Source organism: Microcebus murinus, chromosome 23 (assembly GCF_040939455.1).
Source record: "Microcebus murinus isolate Inina chromosome 23, M.murinus_Inina_mat1.0, whole genome shotgun sequence".
NCBI lineage: Eukaryota > Metazoa > Chordata > Mammalia > Primates > Cheirogaleidae > Microcebus > Microcebus murinus.
The window spans coordinates 11,728,752-11,748,696 of NC_134126.1; the positions used below are offsets into that span (position 1 = coordinate 11,728,752).

At 34.2% G+C, this 19,945-nt stretch overlaps 1 protein-coding gene across 1 annotated transcript in view; it reads right to left on the reverse strand.

Annotated features, from left to right (window-relative positions):
* Window positions 1–19,945, reverse strand: part of HMCN1 (hemicentin 1) — a 447,089-nt gene that overhangs the window by 324,095 nt on the left and 103,049 nt on the right. Inside the window, exons 2-4 of the mRNA XM_012736423.2 lie at window positions 19,552–19,622; window positions 3,509–3,667; window positions 2,334–2,456 (exon numbers count right to left, since the gene is read on the reverse strand). Coding sequence (XP_012591877.2) covers window positions 2,334–2,456; window positions 3,509–3,667; window positions 19,552–19,622 — 353 coding nt within the window. The remainder of the gene's footprint in view (window positions 1–2,333; window positions 2,457–3,508; window positions 3,668–19,551; window positions 19,623–19,945) is intronic.

Genomic DNA, 19,945 nt, shown 5'->3' on the forward strand with positions numbered 1-19,945 from the left:
GTAAAAAAGATCATTTCCTTAACTCTAGAGGCTTAGCAGTAGGATGGGTTTGAGTGGTAACTTAATCCAGATACTGGATTTTCTTAGTTTTTCACTCTCCCTTGGATTTGTTTCATCTTCAGATTTATATCAAGATGCCTGCATCAGATAGAGGATTCACATCCATGTAGAACAGTATCTATAAGAAGAGAACTTTTCCAAGACACCCCTATCTAAATTCCCCTTGAGTCTCATTAGCCCAACGTAAATGAGCCAGCCTTTCCTGCACCAATTTGTGGGGGGTGGGGGGGTAGAATTGCTACAACTGACAGATAAATTAAAGCTCATCCCTGCTGGCATCAAACTCCAGTTTACAAAAACAGACAATTTTAGAAATGCTTCCCTCTAGTGCTATTCAGCAAAAGCTAAATTTAAAGATCAGAATATCAGTTAATGATAAGGGAGAAAAACACTATTAATAAACCAGTGAGTTAAGTTTCCATTATATATCTACATATATAAAATTTTCTGCAATTTACACCAAAATTTTGTAAGTTATTCTTGTAAGTTATTTGGTAATTGTCAGAATTGTTCAAAATTACTAGAACTATAAACACTATGCATTATGTCATTTATTTAATAAGGTTTGTAGCTCTATGGGGTTTATTTTCTCCATTTAAGACAATAATAATAATATTTTCAATTTTATGTAACTCAGTTTTCCCTGGGTATGTGGACATAAATGGAGTCACATTCACAGGACACACCTGTGATTTTATCTGGTTCTGGTGCCAACTATTAGTAGTAGTAGTCCTATGGTTTTCCCTAAAACTTCATCCAATTTGTTTTGGGAATCTCTAAGTTGTGTCTGACTGCATATAAACAGATCCAAGCCACTATTTTTTCAAAGCCCCTAAGTGCCAGCACTGTGTCTTTTTGTTTCTTCTCCAGTACTTTCTTCTGGGACCCACCATGTCCTCTAAGTCTGGCATATTCTGTTGGTTCCAGGACCTTATCTGTCTCCACTGAACACCACTGGCACTTCCAACCCAGAGTCTTACAAAACCCTAAGTGGGTGGTGTACAAGCCAATGCAAGACAGAATGATGCTCTTCCTCACTTATGTCTCGCTTTGTGCTGGCGATACTGATTGTACCCTAAAGTCTTATAGAATTCCAGGTTAAAAACAACTTCTTTCAGCAACATTTCCTTCATTAGGTTCAAGTACAGTGTAAAAGGATAAGACAAGAAACTCAGTTCCTAAGAGAGTCCTGCACTCTTCCCTACCGCCCTTCTTCTCAGGCTCCCAGGTTCTCATGTAAACATTTATGCTAATTAACTGCTAAGGGCTCACCCTGTAGTCATCAGACCATGCCCAGGCATTATGAATCACTAGAGTGAACACAATATGGACCTAAGCCATAACCCCCTCTAAAGCTGTTTCTTCCAAGAAAAATTATCTTCAAATTTCTATATCTCAATAAGTTGATTAAAAATATTTTTACTAGATTGTTTGCTCTAGAAATTGCAATGTCCTATCAGTTCTACTACGATGTAATAATAATTCTAGTTATAATAGAACTACTGACCCATATCATTCAAGAGACAAAAGAGTCTGTCATGAAATTAATGGAACTTTTATAGATACAGTGGCCATATAATCAAATGTGAGTTATGCGCATTTAAAACATTATCTTTGTACTGGTATGTTCCTAGAAACTTAAGTGGGAGCCAAATAAATAAATAAATAGGTAAATGAAATGTTATTATCATGAGTGAGGCCAAGGCAAGATAACAAAATGGACAAAGAAGGAATCACGACCAACCTATCTCAAGGACTTTTTTAGAAAACACTAAGATTTTCTTACAATATAAGTTATAGGTTTTATTATCATAAAAGTTTTTTGATAACTATATAGTTAGTCATAGTTTTTTACTTTTAATATTAGAAGTCAAACCTCACTAGAATTTTGCTCAATAATTAACTTTTTTACATTCTATTTCAGTAACCAGTCAAAACTCACTTTGCCAGTTATATAAAAGTTATTCATCAGAAACATAAACTGACCTTTCTAAATAACAAGAGCTATAAAATTTTTTGATTCCAATGAAATGAATTTTAAAGACGTTTATACTTAAATTAAGTAATTTGTCATTCTAACATAATGCAATATAGAAATTAATGTTAGATAAATCTTTTTCTCCACATTAGTTCAATGCTTTTATTGACCTGTGTCCTAAAGTAAAACCATTTGGTTAAAATTGTTTTTGAAATCAAACTTGTCACAATTAGGCTAGCCTAATGGATTTTGTTAAGGTAGCCAGTAATAAAGTTGACCCTTTTATTAAACTGACCTCATTAACTTGCTTTTTGTCCAGATGGAACACTTGACCAGAACTTGTAGAAGCAATTTCTTCATAGACTTTATATCCAATATGGTTCCTGTCATCACAATCTCCAGTGAGCACAAATACCACCTATGATTTTTTTAAAATAAAATAGTTTAAAAGGTTTTCAGAAATCAAAATATATTTATTATCTATTATATAAAGATATTATTAGGCAAGTAGAATATATATATATTATATATATGGTAATTCTTGACTCTGTACTATGTTTAATAGTGAATTGAGATAGGAATTAATAATTGTTTTCATTTCAGAAGCATAGGCTATAAATTATGGAAGTAGAAGTGAGACCATGACTGTGATAGATTACATGATGGCCTTGATTTCTCACCCCTACCTATATCCATACACTTTTATCCAAACACTCCTCTCATTAGACAGGAGGAGTTTATTTTGTCATCTTTGAATCTAAGCTTGGCCACATAACTTTCTTTGGCCAATAACATGAGGCAAAAGGGACATTCTACGAATTCTGAGCCTAGACTCAAGAGACCTGCATATTTCGATTTGCTCCCAAGTATTTCTGCCATGGCCATCAAAAGGACTTGCCAAACCAACCTATTGGTCTCAGATTTAAAGATCTGTGAAGCAAAGCCAAGTTGCTCCAGATCCGGGTTTAGATAAGCCAAATCCAAACCATTCCCCAGACACACAAGTGAGCAAGCCTACACCAGCTGAGCTCTGTGAAGATGAGAGAAATAAATGCTTATTGTTTTAAGCCACTGAGTGTTCGAATAGTTTGTTATGCAGCAATAGCTGACACAATGAATAGCTCTGACTTAGGTAAGATTCCACATAGGAGGTGACATTGAAATATAAACCTTTTTTGTTAGGCCTATGTTTTTGTCAGTGATTTAGATAAAATGGTAACAAGTACCTTAATTAATCCCCAATAATTTCTTCTTCATATTAAAAAATCAAAGCATTCATATGCTATGTATTAAATATGTATTGCATATATTTAATGTTTAAATTAATTTACATATACATATTGGAGTGCACACATGCGAATAGATAGCTGTAATTATTATTATTTACCACCCATGGAGTAGTCAAGAACCATACGCAACCTCTTACATGCTGCATTCAGACAGAAAGGTCTGGGGTGGATTCCTACTCACTTGTGACTGCTTCTGCTGGATAAGCTGCAGCACCTCATGAGTGAGCCGGTAATCCTTGGACCGAGCATCAGTGAAAACATAGATGAAAGAACCGGGAAGAGAAATTTCTAAGGCAATTTTTATAGCTCCAATACTCATTTCTGGGCAATCACCACCACCCTGTTGAGGAGGGAGAAAAAATGCGATTACTTCATCAGATAAAAAGAAATGAATATTTTAGTTATAACAAGTTATTTTAGGAGTTTTAGAACTGAGAAAGTTCTCTTCACTGTATTTGCTGTCAGTTTGCCTCTGGATTAATCACATTGGTCAGGTAAGAGCTAGAAAATACATAAAGTGATGTGAAACCGGAAAGTCCGTACTTACGGATAAATTATACATTTACCCAGAATACACAAACTAATAGAGTTTGTTGTACAGTTTTTAAATGTTGTCTCATTCTCCCCTTCTCCTACATGACCATCTCATACATCTCCTCTTTTATCTGATTTCACTCTTATTTGATGAGCCTGCTTCTTTCTTACTGTGGTGAGAAAACAGAAGCAATCAGAAGGAAATGTTCATAAGATTCCACCGTAATACCTGTTAACACCTGCAGGAGTAGCCGCGCCCCTGCCTTCAGTGAAGGAATTGTCTGCAAGGGTACCTACTCACCTGTGCACTAATCCAGGACATGGCTCCTGCAGCTGCCCACTCTCACTACTTCATAGTACGCATTAATAGATCATTCCACCAGCAAACAAAGATACCAGCATATCTCCCAAACCCTTCAAATTTTTCCACTCAAATCTTACCTAACAGAGAAGCTTTCCATGACTATCTTATATAAAAGATATCTTTTTTGTTACTATTTTCACTTAACTCTGTTTCATTTTTTCTACTAACCTATAATCTCTATGTTTTATGTTCTGTTTGAATAAGCTCAATATGATTTCCTAACCCAAAATAGTCCCCACCGTAAGACAAATTCTGGACAAATTTATTTCCTTCATAATTATGTGGATTTGTATATAAAATTGTGAGCATGGCGTGTTTACAGTTTTATAAATCGTATTTTAGATTTAAGATTATATCCTGCTCATGTTTCCATGTCATCAGGGTTCTTCAAAACCACAGGTTTCAATAATTATATAATGTTCTATTTTATATATTCCATGGTTTAGTCAACTATTTCTCTATTGTTGAATAATGTTTTTTCAAATTTTCCTCTTCTATTATAAATGAGAGAGAGAAAATATGAATCTGATTATTGTCTTAGCACAGATGTCAATATCAATAACTACCAGACCAAAGGAATGGACTTTTGATCAATATAATTTAAGTTGTTGATAATTAATGAACACCCTGCTAGGATTTAAGCATACAACAAGGAAAAAGCTACAGTATCTTGTCCTTAAGGAGCTTATGGTCTAGAATAAACAATCAAATAAAAAGCAGGGAACCTTGGGATCACTGAGGCTTTGTGGTACCAGAGTCTATCAGAATCCAATAACAAGTAAGAGCTCTTCCTCAAAAAGAAAATAGTTACTGCATAAAAGGGATGAAGCAGTCATCATTAAACTCTGGAAATTCTATTTGATGTTCCTATTGGGACTTCCCCCAAGCTCCAAACTGCATCAGATTCTGATATAGATATCTTGAGAACCATGTATCTACTCAAGATCATAAGAACCAAGTATTAGAATTGTTTACACTGTAACCTGGACAAACTGGAGAATCTTTTCTTGCATTGGATCCCAATCATCCCAATCAAAACTTACAGCCTTTGTGTTCTATTTGTTAAATGGGTTGAAACAGAGCATCAGCTATTAAAAACTGCCTGTAGCACTAAGATCCATCAAATATGTCACATTCTTGATTGGGGCTAAAAGCTGTAGTAATCTGATCTTCACTTTGGAAAAGATATAAGCCATATTCTTCCAGAAATTTTACTGAGTTTGCAGTCCCTTTTATTTTTGCAGAAATTATCTACTACCTTCTATCATTTATACGCATTTTCAAGGGATTCAGTTTAATAGTTAACACTGCTCTCAAAAATACTTGTATGAATATCTTTAGACTGTACTTATCTCTCACGTTCCAATTTTCCATTTCAATCTCTTGTTAGACATCTACTTCTAGATGTTCTATGGGTTTCTACAATTTAGTGCATATATAATGGAACTCATTATATTTTCTTCCAACTATGTCTTCTCTGTTTTTATTAATGATTCTATCTGCGTAGATATTTAGGTTCAAAGCCTGAGTCCTCTACCTTCACCTTCATTAGTGGTCAAGTATTCTACACTCTCTACCTTCACCTTCATTAGTGGTCAAATATTCATTCCATTTCCACCATGAATCTGTCCCTTCCCTTTCTCATTATTTCCTACCATTCAACCTCTTCTTATCTCAATTTTATTATATGTATAGGCTCCCATCTGATTTTCTGTTCTTCTTTCCACTAAACTTTACTTTTCCTGCAATAAAGAGCTGTATTTGTCACTTTCCTACTTAAAATCTTTCACTATCTACTTGTGTTGGATCAAATTATCTTTCTAGCTTTCTATCTCCTGTTGCTCCTGTGCCATATATTTCTCCCTTTAAGCTAAGAGTACTTTCCATTTTTTTAATATTCCCCTTGCTTCACATCTTAATGCCTTAGGTATTTTCATTCAACTAATCTTTCTACTGTTCCATCCCACCATCAAACACTCCTCAGCAACAGCTGCATGTCTAAATTTTCCTATTATTCTATATACTCTTTGATAGCAGGAACTGTGCTTTGCTGAGTCCTTAAGTGCTCAGTTCATAGCATTTTGCTGGATTAAAGTAATCTCTGAGTAAATATTTGTTGGATTTGACTATTTTATTCAAAAGGTTGAGATAATATGCCTTCCCCTCTTTAAAACTTTCTCATATCTAGTTAGATGTACCTCCTCACTCTTCAGATGTAGTCTAACATGTTTTATACTTTAGTGGTATTTAACATGTTTTTCTTAGCATAACAGTTACTTGAGGGTTATCATGTGCAACAAATGCTGTAGAGTGGGAGTTTGTGTACTAGGAAAGTTGAAAATAGCTACTAGGCATGTTAGTAATTTTGGTATGTTGGCAAGAAATAATTTTTACTTGCAGCCAACTTTGCATATCTGTAATGGATATTCTGGGCTGCTTTAAAAAATTTAGGTTTCTATTGTACATTCAGAAACTTAAACAAAAATATTCCTCAATTGTGCTTGACATTGTGCACCTGGATATGAACCGCAATATAATTTATCCATATCACAAGCATTTGTTGAATGGCCAAGTACACAATACAGTTCTGTTGTATAATTCTATGGAGTGACTAATTGCCTTTTACTAATTGTCACCTAGTACCAATTAGTACTTCTCCTAGACTAGGATAAGTCTGTCTATGGGTCAAACATTAGAACAGCTAAGAAATCTCCAAAGAAACATGTTTGGTAAGAATGATAAACCTTATCCAGTGACTGACTGAAAGACAGTCTCTGAGCCATTTGACATGGGTACAAATTTGCTCTAAGAGGACCTATGGATGCCTAGGTCCCTGGGCATCCCTAAACATTACCCAGGAGTAAACTCTAGAGACCACTAGAATCTTTGAAAGTGACTCCCGATGAATTCATTTGACTAGAATCTCTCCATAGTTTCAGACTCATCCTAAAATTGAATGTAGCCCTAAGAAAATCATGTACTCAAATGGGATCTCGAAGACCTTAACTATTTTTCCACCCTATACGTTTGAATAAAGAGGTTTAAACCACATACTAATAAAATCAAGATAGCCAACAACATTCTCTTTAAGTATTGGAGCCACCTGATTCTCCTGGAAAAAAAAGCTCCTTTGTGAAACACTGAATCTCATGTATATAAGGCTTAATAATAAGGTCAATAATCAAAGGAGCATGAGGGATTGACACAGCTAAAACTCTACAGAGAATTTCACAAACAAAAACAAATTTTTTATTTCTTAAACTTTTTTTTATATCATACTCTCCACAATGAACTCTTGGACTTTTACGGAGGAACTAATAGAAAGTCTCAAAGCAGCCAGAAAATTTGGGGACTGACAAGTAAAAAGGAAACATTTTGACCCACATATGTCAAAAACCCATACTGAATATGCTTATACATCTCTCAGAAGTGACTTGTACAGCTTAATTAACTTTTTCCTGCTATAGAAATCAGCGTATTCTTTAGATAATAATAAAAATTACTACTCTTACCTGAATTTCACATTTGTAAACAAAGATTATATTATAATCATACTGGTTATATATTAATTATAAATTTTTCTCAAGAATAAAACTCTTCCCAAAATAGTATAGTATCTTTAAATTATCACCTTTCTGTTTATAGCTAACTGAAAATTAAAAGTAACTATTAACTAGTAATTCATATCTTACGAAACTATTTTCACAACTCATGTGAATATAGGTTCCTGAAAAGAAAAATAAGTTTCTTCTTTATTCAAAAGAAGTTAACATATAATGCTGTATCCTTATAAGAGCTCCCTATGTAATACTTGAGCTTGGTTTTATAATAATTTTAAATCAAAATTGACCACTAAAATAATCCATAAAAGGAATGCTTTTAGCCACTAACTAGCTCATATGGCCACTGAGCACTTGAAATGGGCTAGGGAAACTGAGGAATAAAATTTTTTATTTTATTTATTTTAATGAGTTGAAATTTAAGTTAAAAAGTTAAAGCAGTGCTAATTTTTATATGATGATATGTTAAAATGATAATATTTTGGATGTATTGAGTTAAATAGATTATTAAAATTCATTTTAACTATTCTTTAAAAATTACATATGTAGCTCCCATTATTTATTGGACAACACTACTTTAGAATGATACATTTGATTAAGTTATGTAGACTTCATTCTAGACTGTTAATTATGAAGCTGTTGTTTTGATCTAAAAGTCTTTCATGAACTTTCTTTCCTGGCAGAAGTTATTAGAGGCAAAATTTAAGTTGTTTTAATTTACCAAGGGTTAGGTATCAAGGTACAACTTACTTCAAAAATCTACATTGATTTATTATTGATGTTGTTTAAACATATGTAAATATAAACAAAGCTTATATATATATATATATATATATACACACACAAGTATCAAACTTTGTCTATTGTGTATGTGTGTGTTTAAAACTTAACCCACCAGTTTGTTTATAGTGTTTCTTTCCCAAATCATCAACCAATTTTCTGATCTTTAAATTTAGCTTTGGCAGAACAGGACTGGATGCATTACTAAAATTGTCCATTTTTATCAACAAACCTCATGAAGTCAGAGACCGTAAGGTTGATTTGCGTTAGGCTCATGCATATGCACAGATTTAAAAATCTCGGGTAATGGAAATGTGACTGAAACTATAAAAACAAACTGTTTTAAGTTTTATTTCCAAAGTGAAAAAAAGTAGTCCTTTAAAAGACTTTAATGGTTTCTGTTTTGACCTGAATACTGAATGGAAAAGAGGTAAAATTATAATTCATAAAACATCAATTTACAGTTGAAGAATTTGAAAGTTGGATTTCTTCAAATATGTATATTATACACACACACACACACACATATATATACATATTTTGAACAGTATATGAAACTAACTCCTATCTATCTATCTTATCTATCTGTCCGGGCATACAGTTGGAGTTAATATTTAACAGGAGAAAACAAACACAGCTATATAAATATATTTCCCAAAGCCACACAAACATGTACACACACACACACACACACACACACACACACACACACACACAGAGATGAAAGGTATAAGGGAGATGAACTGGGTGTTGCACTGAATTGGACAATTCTCTAAATGTATATTGGGAAGAGTTTGACTTTGCTAACCAGCATTTTTGTTTGAACCCTGAAATATAACTAATTAGTATCAGTAGGCACATTCTTACTTGGTAGTTTTTCTTTTTATCTTTATAATTCTACTGATAGCCACAACTCACTAAATTGCCAGACGCTTCAGATAGAAAAATATGTACTAAAAAAACAGAAGCATGTGACCTTTCAAAGTAAATGTTGTTCCTGGAATAAAAAACAATTGTAAACTATAACCTCAGAGTTATAGTGATAATTATGTCCAAAAAATGAATTCCTGGAAAGCAAGATTAAATAAGAATGGATAGAAATCCTATCAGTCAAAGGAGTAATAAAACACAAATTATTGTGCTATCTTTTCTAAATATAAGACAGTGTGGGAGTGGCATTGGAAAAAACTGAACCTTTAAACTTTGAGAGGGGTTGGAGAAAAATGAGATCTCTGCTCAAAACCTAATGGGAAAATGCTCATCATCTGAAGGATCAAAGACTCAGGAATGCTACTCTCAGAGCAGGCACCTTCCCGTGCCTTCTTATTTCTCTTCTAGTCAACCCATTTCAATTCTATTCTCATTTCCCATTTTAATTGAACTAGTCTTTATACCAGTTGTTTTCCAGGTATGCCCATCCATAAGCAATCCAAAAATGAAACGTTTTTTATAGGCTCATATCTAAGTCCAAAAGAAGTCTTACTAGCATTATAATACCCTTATTCTAACAAGAGTACAACATACTGAATTTTGAGCCTAGTTTCAAAATCGGACTATTTTCCTTTCACATTAAATGCCCATGCTTAAAATGTCTCATTTGTGTAATGTGTCCTTTACCTATAAAATTTAGGTATGAAACTCAGTTGCAAACTGAACAAAATTTTATGACCCTTGGTTCTCTTTCTTAAAATACAGTTGTGTGATACCATGACCAAGAAAACAGAAAGTACATGTGGAAACCATTAAATAACATTAAATCTAATTTAAAGTTGCATCCAAGCAAGTATAATATAAATCAGAATGACTGCAGAGTTCATCAGTGACAAGTGCTGGCCTTCATCACTTGTAGAAAATATGGCAGGGAGGTACTGGACACAATCATAATATTGCAAAGTCCAAACCTTACGTCTCTAAAATCAAAGTAAAAAGATGTTACATCCCAGACAGTCCACTTATGCTGCCCTTTGCTAGACAGTGATCCCCGAACAAGTGTGAAGAAAGTGGGATACAAATGATAGTATTAAAGAACTGCTGACCTCCACTCCAGGCACATTAAAGGTAACAATAATTTCCATGCTTTCAGATTATCACCTGTGAGTGGTAAGGGTTTAACTCTTCGCCAATTGAGTTTGCAACCTGTTGTAACTTCTTTCGTGAGGTAGAGCTTTGTTGGGTCTTCAAAGGAGGTTCAATTCACTTCACTAAAACATTCATAACTAATACATTATGTACCAGGCGCTCAATATCTTGATTCATAAATCAGAAAACAATGTGTCTAACACATCAAAATAATTCAAAAGATTCATAATTCACATGAATTATAATGGACGGTAGTCCTGTGAGGAGGGAAATGGGAGGGAGGCAACTAAGTGTAACAAAAAAATGCCACCTTATAGCTTTTAATTATCGGAAAAGATGTAGCAGTTCACAGTGTTAACTCTAGGCAAAAAATGGGAAACTAGAATATGATACCTTGGGTATTCCCTATTGCCCTTCAGTAATCTTCCTCTTCCCTACTTCTTAGGGAATTCCTTCCTCTCTCCTCCTAGGATTCCATGCTTTTACATTGTGTTCTCTTTCCCCATCAAATTAAGACACTGCCATTGCCCTGGTTGGGATGGATTCCTGTTCTCTCCTAGCAGATGGCTCCTTTGTTTGCTTAGGGAGCAAGAGCCAGAAGACAGCAGGGCAGAGTCTAGGAGGCCCTGGTGGCCAATCAGCCTTTGCTTATTGAAGGACGAGGCATTCATCTGTCTATACTCGCTCTGGGCAGGTCTCCTTGTCCCAGTTCTCCTCTCCTGTGACCTTTCTCTAACTTGTCTGTCTACTACTTAGCCTCTGCATACCTATAGAAATCTCTTTTTTCCTTCTACCGCAACACTCACATATGGATTTCACATGCTTTCCAGCACATTTGGCAGTATCTTTTATCACTGGCTAGTTAATGGAGATTGTGATGCTGTGATTCTTTTTATTTAATGTGATAAGAAATATATTTATACTGTTTGTGTTCTTTTATGTTTCGGTAAAAAAAAATTATATCAATACATTTGTATTAATAAAAACATGATTTATGAAGGCATAACCTTATGAGAAAGTTTGAGATAAACAAATGTTATGTTGTTTTTCAGAGCTAGTAACCATTAAACAAAATTAATGAAATAAGATCTAGATCATCTAAAAGGAGAAGACTACATATATGAAAAAACATATAAATTAGGATTTTTAAAAGTAACCATAAATATAAAAAAGAGATCTGGTTTTAAAGTTTATATGAGGAAACCGGAGGGACTTAGCCAACAACTGGCCCAGCATTCAATAATGTGATACGCCTGCCAAAGAGAGCCACTATCAGCCTCCAGCATCTACAGAGGCTCCCCAGACATCGCCCCAGAGGAGCAGAGGAATCCCCCAGGTACCATCTGGTGACAAAGGCCAGTGCTATCAAAACTCTAACTAATGTTATTCAGGTCTGGGGTACAGATAGGTTTTTCTGGAAGGAATTCAAACATCTGATGGGTAATTGGACAAATAATATTCAAAATCAATTCCAATACTAAAACCACATTTCATTTTGAAAATTTTTCAAGGCCCAAGAATAAAAAAGGTAGATTCTTGAGAATTAACTGTTTCTAATCAATTTGCATTGAGGGAAAAAACTCTTTTATTTTCTTTTCTATGCATTTCCTTGAAAGTGAGGTTGGTAGTTTTCTCTAGGAATCCTGGCTTTAGATCAAGGACCATTCCCCCAAGGAAAATGTTTTGACCTCCATCCTTATCATTCCCTAAAAGCTGATGAAATCAGATATAGCATTTAATGTGGGGAATAGAACAATCCCTTAGTTAAGTAGCATGAATGGAGTGAATCCAGACATCATAGGTGAGTAGATTCCTCTCCTTAAATGTTATTTTGCCACAGGAATCTACAATATTTACTATGCAACGAGTCATGTATTTACTCTTAAGAATGTTTCCATACATGTACACTTTGAAAAGAAAATCAGGAAATTACCCATTGTAATCCACACCCACCCCATTCTAACCATCTGTGTATTGTATTTTGAAAAAGCAATCTAACAGCCAGAATATCCTCCTCTACTCTCTGTCCTTTGAAGTTCACACAAAAGATCATTAAGAAATCAACCAAGTCAAACAGCACCTCATTGCTACAAAGAAAAAAAAAGAAAGAAAGAAAGAAAGAAAGAAATCAACCAGCTATTTGCTTCTTGATAAAATACCAAAATGGAAAGCTAGAAGAGTCAAACACTCCCACTCTGGTCCTCCATTGTCTGTTCTCAGTCTCCATTTCTTCACCTCCTGAGGACAGGCAGTTGTTTGTGCCTCAAAGAATCACTCTAGCAGAAATGCTTAGAAAAAACTGTAGAAGCAAACTAAAATTTTAATAAATGCTTCATTCAGTCCAAAAGAAATTTCAACTCCAACAATAAAAATAACTAATCAAAATACTACATACAGATATATCTACAGTATACACACTACCTTACAATCTCTTCCCCATTTATTAAAAAGAATAATTTGTCTGGGGTAAATTGAAATGGCTTTAATGACATTTGCAAAACATTTTTCAAGGTATATGTTTCATAACTGTTACTCATTTATGGCATAAATATTTGAAGACGATTTCCCTTAAAGGAATTTTGGAGTATCAAAGGTGTAGCAGCAGTGGATAACATTTATCAAGCCCTTACTTTGGGCCAGACATTGTTCTAGTGTCCTTGAATATTTACATGTATTATGAGTTACACTCCTTATACTTCTTTCTTTAAATTAAATACAGGCCATTCCTTTTACATATATGAAAATTATAAGTCAAATGCATATTAAGAAAACATAAATGGAAATAAAAACTGCTTTCCTAAGTTGAATCATGTCCAATATAAAAACTGAAAATCAAATCTTTTATCACTCTACTTTATATCTATATCCATGCTGACATATAATCCCTTCCCTTTTCTTTTTTAGTCACTTTTCCCCTTTTATTTATGTATTTGCTTTCTTAATTTTTTTCAGTCATGTATCGGTTTGATTTTTTTAATTCATATGGAAGAATTCTCTATAAATCTAGAAATTAAAAGCACACTTTTACATAGTAACATGATTTAAAATACTAGAAATTAGAAGTATATAACAAGTTGGCACAGTAAATTATTCTTCTAAAATCAGCATTATCTTGTCCTCTTCTTTTTAACAGTCTTGGCCTACTGGCCATATTCTCCTTTGGCAGTTAATTCTAATATCAACTGCTCTTCTGCTACAGTAAAACATTTTTTTCTCCTAACCTCAGCTTGCTGCAGTTTAGCCTATTTATTCTTCTGGACCTCATCCTTATCTTCCTCATAATTATCATGTTGCTATGTGACAGTGCTGTTCCACAGACTTTTAATCATATTCCTGCTTTTTAAAAAAAGTCTATTTTATTAAAAGGTATTACAAAGAAAAATTAAATTACGTGTGAAGCTTTTCAGTTTGGAGGATCAACTATCCATATGAAAGTTGGAATTGCTATTCCATTATTGTAGAAATATCTTAGTGTTTTCTGTTTTTTTTTTTACACTTCAAATGTTTGACTAATGTGCTTTTTGTTCTTTAAAACATTTGGATAAAAGGCTTGAAATCATATCACTGCCAATACCATTTTCTAAAAATCAGCAAGCTTTATAGTTTTTACAAGAATGTGACCCAAGGCAGGACTTTGCACTGCATATTTACGAGGATATTAATTCCCAAAGCTCTGTGTGATTTGAATCCCATTTGTTGTCATTTGTTTTTCCTTCTTTTCCCCAAAGAGAAAGCACAATTGCTTTTCAAGCTACTTCTGTGTATTCCAGATGAAAAAGGAAAAAGGAAAATGAAATGAATGTTATAAACGTAATGATTTAAGTTTAGTACTTTTTGCTAAATTCTTCTTGGAAAATTTTAGATTACTTTTTCTCAAATTAATTCCATATCTTTATTTTTTAAAAGCTAAGCCTGCTATAATGTTAATGGATGATTATTTAATTTACTTCAAACCAAATTCACTTTTCTTATTTTAAAAACTAATATAAATGTGAAAGGAGTATTTTTAAAGGTTTTCTTTTTTTAGAATCCAAGTTAGTTGAATAGGACAGCAAACCTTATTGCTCTTGCTAACAGTGACTTTGTGGCAGTAAATACAAATGGTAGAAGGAGAACTGAAAAAGGATCTGGAAATTATACACAAAACCAAATTTAGTATCTCATACTAAAATTTCATGTGGAGTTTACTTTTACAAACTGATTCATGAAATAATAAAATATTCTATAAGCAAACACTGAAAAGAAAACAAAATATATCCATCAGGCTAGATGTTAAGTGATGATGTAGCCTAGCCTTTTCATATTGGACCCTTATTTAATGAAATTTTTTGCCATTGATTTAATGAAGAATAATTCTCTAGAAACTTTGAAAATAAAAACACTTCCGTGGTATACCCAATGTCTATAACAACGCCCATTGTTGAATGAAGGGAAAAATAAGTATTTAATTTCTTCCCTAGCTGGCTGTTCTAATTAAGCATCCTTTTGGATACTACAACAATGAAAGAAAAACATAAAAAAATTAAAAAAAAAAAAATCCCATAAGATGTAGCCTGTCCAGAGGAAACCTCCAGAAAAATGGACCCCAGGTATCGTGGCATGAAGAAACAAAGAAAAAATGCTTTTCAGAACAGAGGCAAAATTATATGACACTATAAAGTATCTGTATCAGATTCGATTCCAGAGGGTGCTGGGGGAGAACTCTGGAGAGGGAGTCAGTAGAGTATGAGTCAGGAATCAGGAGACTAATAGGGGATAGAAGATAAGGGCACTCCCTGAGGATCCTTCAGAACAAAAGAAATGGAGAGGAAGGAAATCAGTAAGCATCAGTGCCAGGTCTCATAGAGAATGTAGGTGTTTGCATTCTGGCCAGATTTTCAAGAATACAACCTAGCTGTATTCTCACAGAAAAAAAAAGAATACAGTAAATCCCTTTCTAACTTTCTGTGTGTTAGAAATCTGTGACTTGGTCTTTCTGATTCTCTATGATCCAATGAAAACTCATGGTTAGGTTTTTAAGGTATTTTTTGAACCATCAAGTCAAATTTAAATTATATTTGATATAGTTTTACTGTTAAATGTATAGTCAAAAGAAATCACCTCAAATGGCATTCATTTATTCAACAGCTATTTAAAGTACATTCTGTTGTAGACATTGATTCATCCCCCAGATGAAGCAGAGGCTAAATGACAGTTATAAGACTCTTGCCTCAAGAATTCACAGTAAAATAGAGGCACATACACATTTAAACAACAAGAAAAATGTAATTTCTAATTTCCATGATCCATGTACAGGATAAAAATTTGTATAAATATTTTTTTTCAGAGAATCTGGACATCTAAAGTGGTAAAGAATTTGATCGATTAGGGGAAAAAAAGTAAATAATAAGTGGCAAGATAATGACTAAAAAGGAATGATAGTATAAGAAAAAGGAAATGGAAGATTGTTAGTGGAAAAAATTACCAGAAGAAATTCGGTAAAAGAAAAAAAATAGTCAAGAGATAACTATATAAATCTATTTTATAGATTATATTTTTATATTTTATATTTTATAGATTATATTTATTAAATATAATTCTATTTGGTATGCAATTTACAAATAAAAACATGCACAAAAAAGAAGCACCATTGAATACACATTTGGAATGCCAAACTTTGGTTTTCATACCCGATGCCCCAATTATGCTCATACTATACACAGTTTCAAATCAAGTCATTCCCCCAATAGTGAAACCAATCAAAGTACTATACTGCAAGCTCTGATTTGGACTCTGTTAATCTGTACATTCTGGTACAGTCATTCATTCATTCATCCAAAAGTTAGCATGTTCTATGTGCCAGGCATTTTACTGGGAGATGTAATGATATGCTAAATTAGACATGGTCCTTCAATGTGAACATCCAACTGCTTTGTGATAGAGAAAGGTAGTGAGAAATAACTAAGCCTAGAAGATAGGGCAGGATTCTCTGAGGAAGTGGTATTCAAGATGAGAGTTTGAGCACAGGATTTTAAACAAGGTTAAGGGAGTATAGAAGTAAGGTGGGGTGGGCTAAAGGACAGGAACTTCTTATGCAAGAGGAGATGGGTGAGAATACAGGTATGAGGAGGCTCTAAGCAAGGCCCCTGAGGCAGAAAACAGAGCCTGGAGGGGAAAAGTGGCACTACACGGGAATGAAAGGTAGGCAGGTCTCAGGGCACCCTGAGTTACAGAAAGAATTTAATGAGAAAGGAGTAAGGGGACAAGTGGAGACAGTATAAGGCACAAATGTTCAGAGATGTATTTTGAGATCCTTTTGTCTGAAGAGTAGAGAAAGGCTTGGAAAATAAAAGCAAGAGTAAATGCAAGAATATCACTTAGAAGTTTTTCTGCATTGCTTTAGACTAAAGATACAGTACTTGGGACTAGGATAGTGCCAATAGAAATGGAGAGAAGTCAATTGATTTAAAAGATACTTAGAAAGTTAAAAACAAGACTTGAGAATCGTTTGGATGCAAGAGGTAAAAGTGAGCAGTGTATTAAGAAAGATTCAGTTTGATTGGATAACCAGAATTTGTAGGCATGATTCACAAAGGTAATGAATAGTAGACAAAGACAAAGGATTAAGGACCAAATTTAGACACCAATAAAGGAACATTCATGAATTTCATTTTAGAAGGCCATCGTGACATCCAAGAGATTGAAACAAGGGTCTTTTCCCCAGAAAAGAGGCTGAGACTAAAATATTTATGTGAATATGGATGATTTTACCTAAAGAGTGGATACAAAATGAGAAAACAAAAAGAGGCCAGTTCCAAAACTTTAAGGAACCCCAACATTTAATGGCCAAGTGAAAGAAAATGAGCTTTCCCAGAAAGTTGAACAGAAAAAATGGGAAGAAAAATGAGAAATTGGATGAGGGAACAGAGCATGTCAAGGAGGGAGAAGCCAACGTTGTCAAAGACTACAAAGAAGTCATCCATCTAATATCATGAGGACTGAAACGTTTCCATTGCATTTAGCAAAGTGGATGTCACTGGTCGCTAGCTAAAGCTGCTTTGATAGAGTGAGGGTAGTGGGAACGAGATTGAAACAGATTGAGGAGTGAATGGCAGGGATACGGGTGAGGAAATGATGACAGTGAACACAGACAACTTGCTTGGCACTGAAGCAATTGAAAAAAACAGAAGTTGTTATTTGTAGGATTTGAGAAAAATAGAGAAGTTGTTTATTTTGATTTTCTTTCTATGGTTTTGTTTGTGGGGATTTGTTTGTTTTTTTTTTTTTTTTTTTTGATGGAGAGACTTGAACAAATTTAAAAGTCAATGGCAACTCTTAAGCAGTTGAGAGAAGCAGTTTGATAGTGTTAAATCCTGAGAAAGCCAAGGAGTTGAGATCAAGTAGAGAATAAGGACAGGGTGCTGGAGGTAGGTGGGCCATCTGAGAGTTATGAGGAAGCAGAGGGCTTCGTTTGCACATGCTTGTGTGGGAAGGTAAGGTCGCCTGCTCAGAGTAGATAATTTGTTGAAATGTCCAGTAGTAAGAGGACGGTGAGATAAAGATTTGAGGAGAGTGGATAAAATTTGCAATTGTCATTAAGAGGAATAGAAGATTTTCCTGACCAAAGAAACATAGTAAGATCTTGGGAGAATTCAGAGTACATTTGAGATATGTAGTTATGAATTCACAGGAGAATCAAAGTGTCGTATTGTGAGACTTCAACAGCATTCAGCTGTTGGACAAGCATGGATAATGCAAATAGTTAGGGGTCATTAAGGAACGAGGTTTTGCTTTTTGAACAGAAAGGCAGGCAATGAAAATGGGAGAAAAATTAGTGTTTTTAAAAGGATAAAACTCTAAGCTAGACTGGAGGAAAATGGAAAAAGTAGAGATTGGATGGCCTGTGAGAACATATAGGGGTCAATGAATTGGAGTTCTTGATGAGGGTGAGGGAGTAGTTATAGTGTAAGAAGTTGGACCAGCAAGCTCAGTGAAAAGGTAGTGATTGTTGGAGATGAAGATGTCGGAATTAGTAACTCAGGATATGGAATAATTTGGCATGATAACAAGATCCAGGAGGTGTTTGTGGGAATACAATACTAAAACAGACTGAAGAAAAGATCATTGAAGATAACTAGTAGGTCAAGGAACTAAGGAGGGACTGCTCTGACTACATCATTCTCATAAATGTTGAAGTCACCCAGGATGATGACAGCCCTGATGGAGAAAGGTAGCCAAAGAGCCAGGTACTAATAGCCTACATGAATGACAGAAAGTGGTCAAAAAGTCTGTAGATGACAGCTGCAGAGACCACAGAGGGTAGTCCAGTGAAATAGCCTCAAAGAAGAAAATTTTTTTAGTGAATTAATGTGGGAATAATCTCAAAGCAGCACCAACAAGGTGTGTAGCAACCCTATCTCTAAGGTCTGTTTTCAGAGTAACATTTAAACCAATGTTATTCATCTTCTGTAATAATAAAATTATATTTACAGTTAAAATCTTCATATGGCTGACTTATAGCACAGAATATTAAAATTATCTTAGTTATGTCATTAATTTTGTGTGGGGGGGGGGGATTATTACCAGTTCCTTATATTTCTAAGTGAAGGACTTATCTATAGCAGGGGTCAGCAAAGTTTCTCTTCAGAGGGATAGTGTCTGTTACAACTACTCAGCTCTGCCATTAGAGCATGCTATCTATTAGCCAAAGAGAGTGTATCAATGAAGGTGACATTCTGAACCCAATCTGTCCTATTTCCATATCTATTGTTCAGTTCATTCTGGACTCAGGTGGGAAAAAAGGTAGTATTTATTGGGTCCCTTAAAAATACCAACAATTACTTCTTTTAGCTTTAAAAAATAAAGAAAATCACCCAAAGGTTCATGATTTTTCATTTCCCCAAAAGAAAACTGAAAGCAAGCACTCACCTGAACATAGAGTTCTCTGAGTTCATATTGAAATTTCTTGGGATCTGTAGTAATTGTCACTGGGCCAATTTCTGTGAAGATAAAAATGACATAGTTTAATAAATAGTAATCTACAACATTAAAGACTTTACTGTGTTTACAAATGCCTTTCACTGTGTACCACATGGTTATTTATTAATAAGAAATAGCAAAATACCAAATACTCTTTCTCAATTTATAGCTACCAAAGAATAACTTATAATTTACTATAAATTATGCATACCTAAAAGAGTGTATTTTTAACCTTGGGAAATGCAATGGGGAGTCAAAAATGTCATAAGACAAAGAATCAGGAGACCCCAGTTTCAGTTCTTTCTCACTCTTGCCAGTTAAATATTTATCGAGAATATTTATC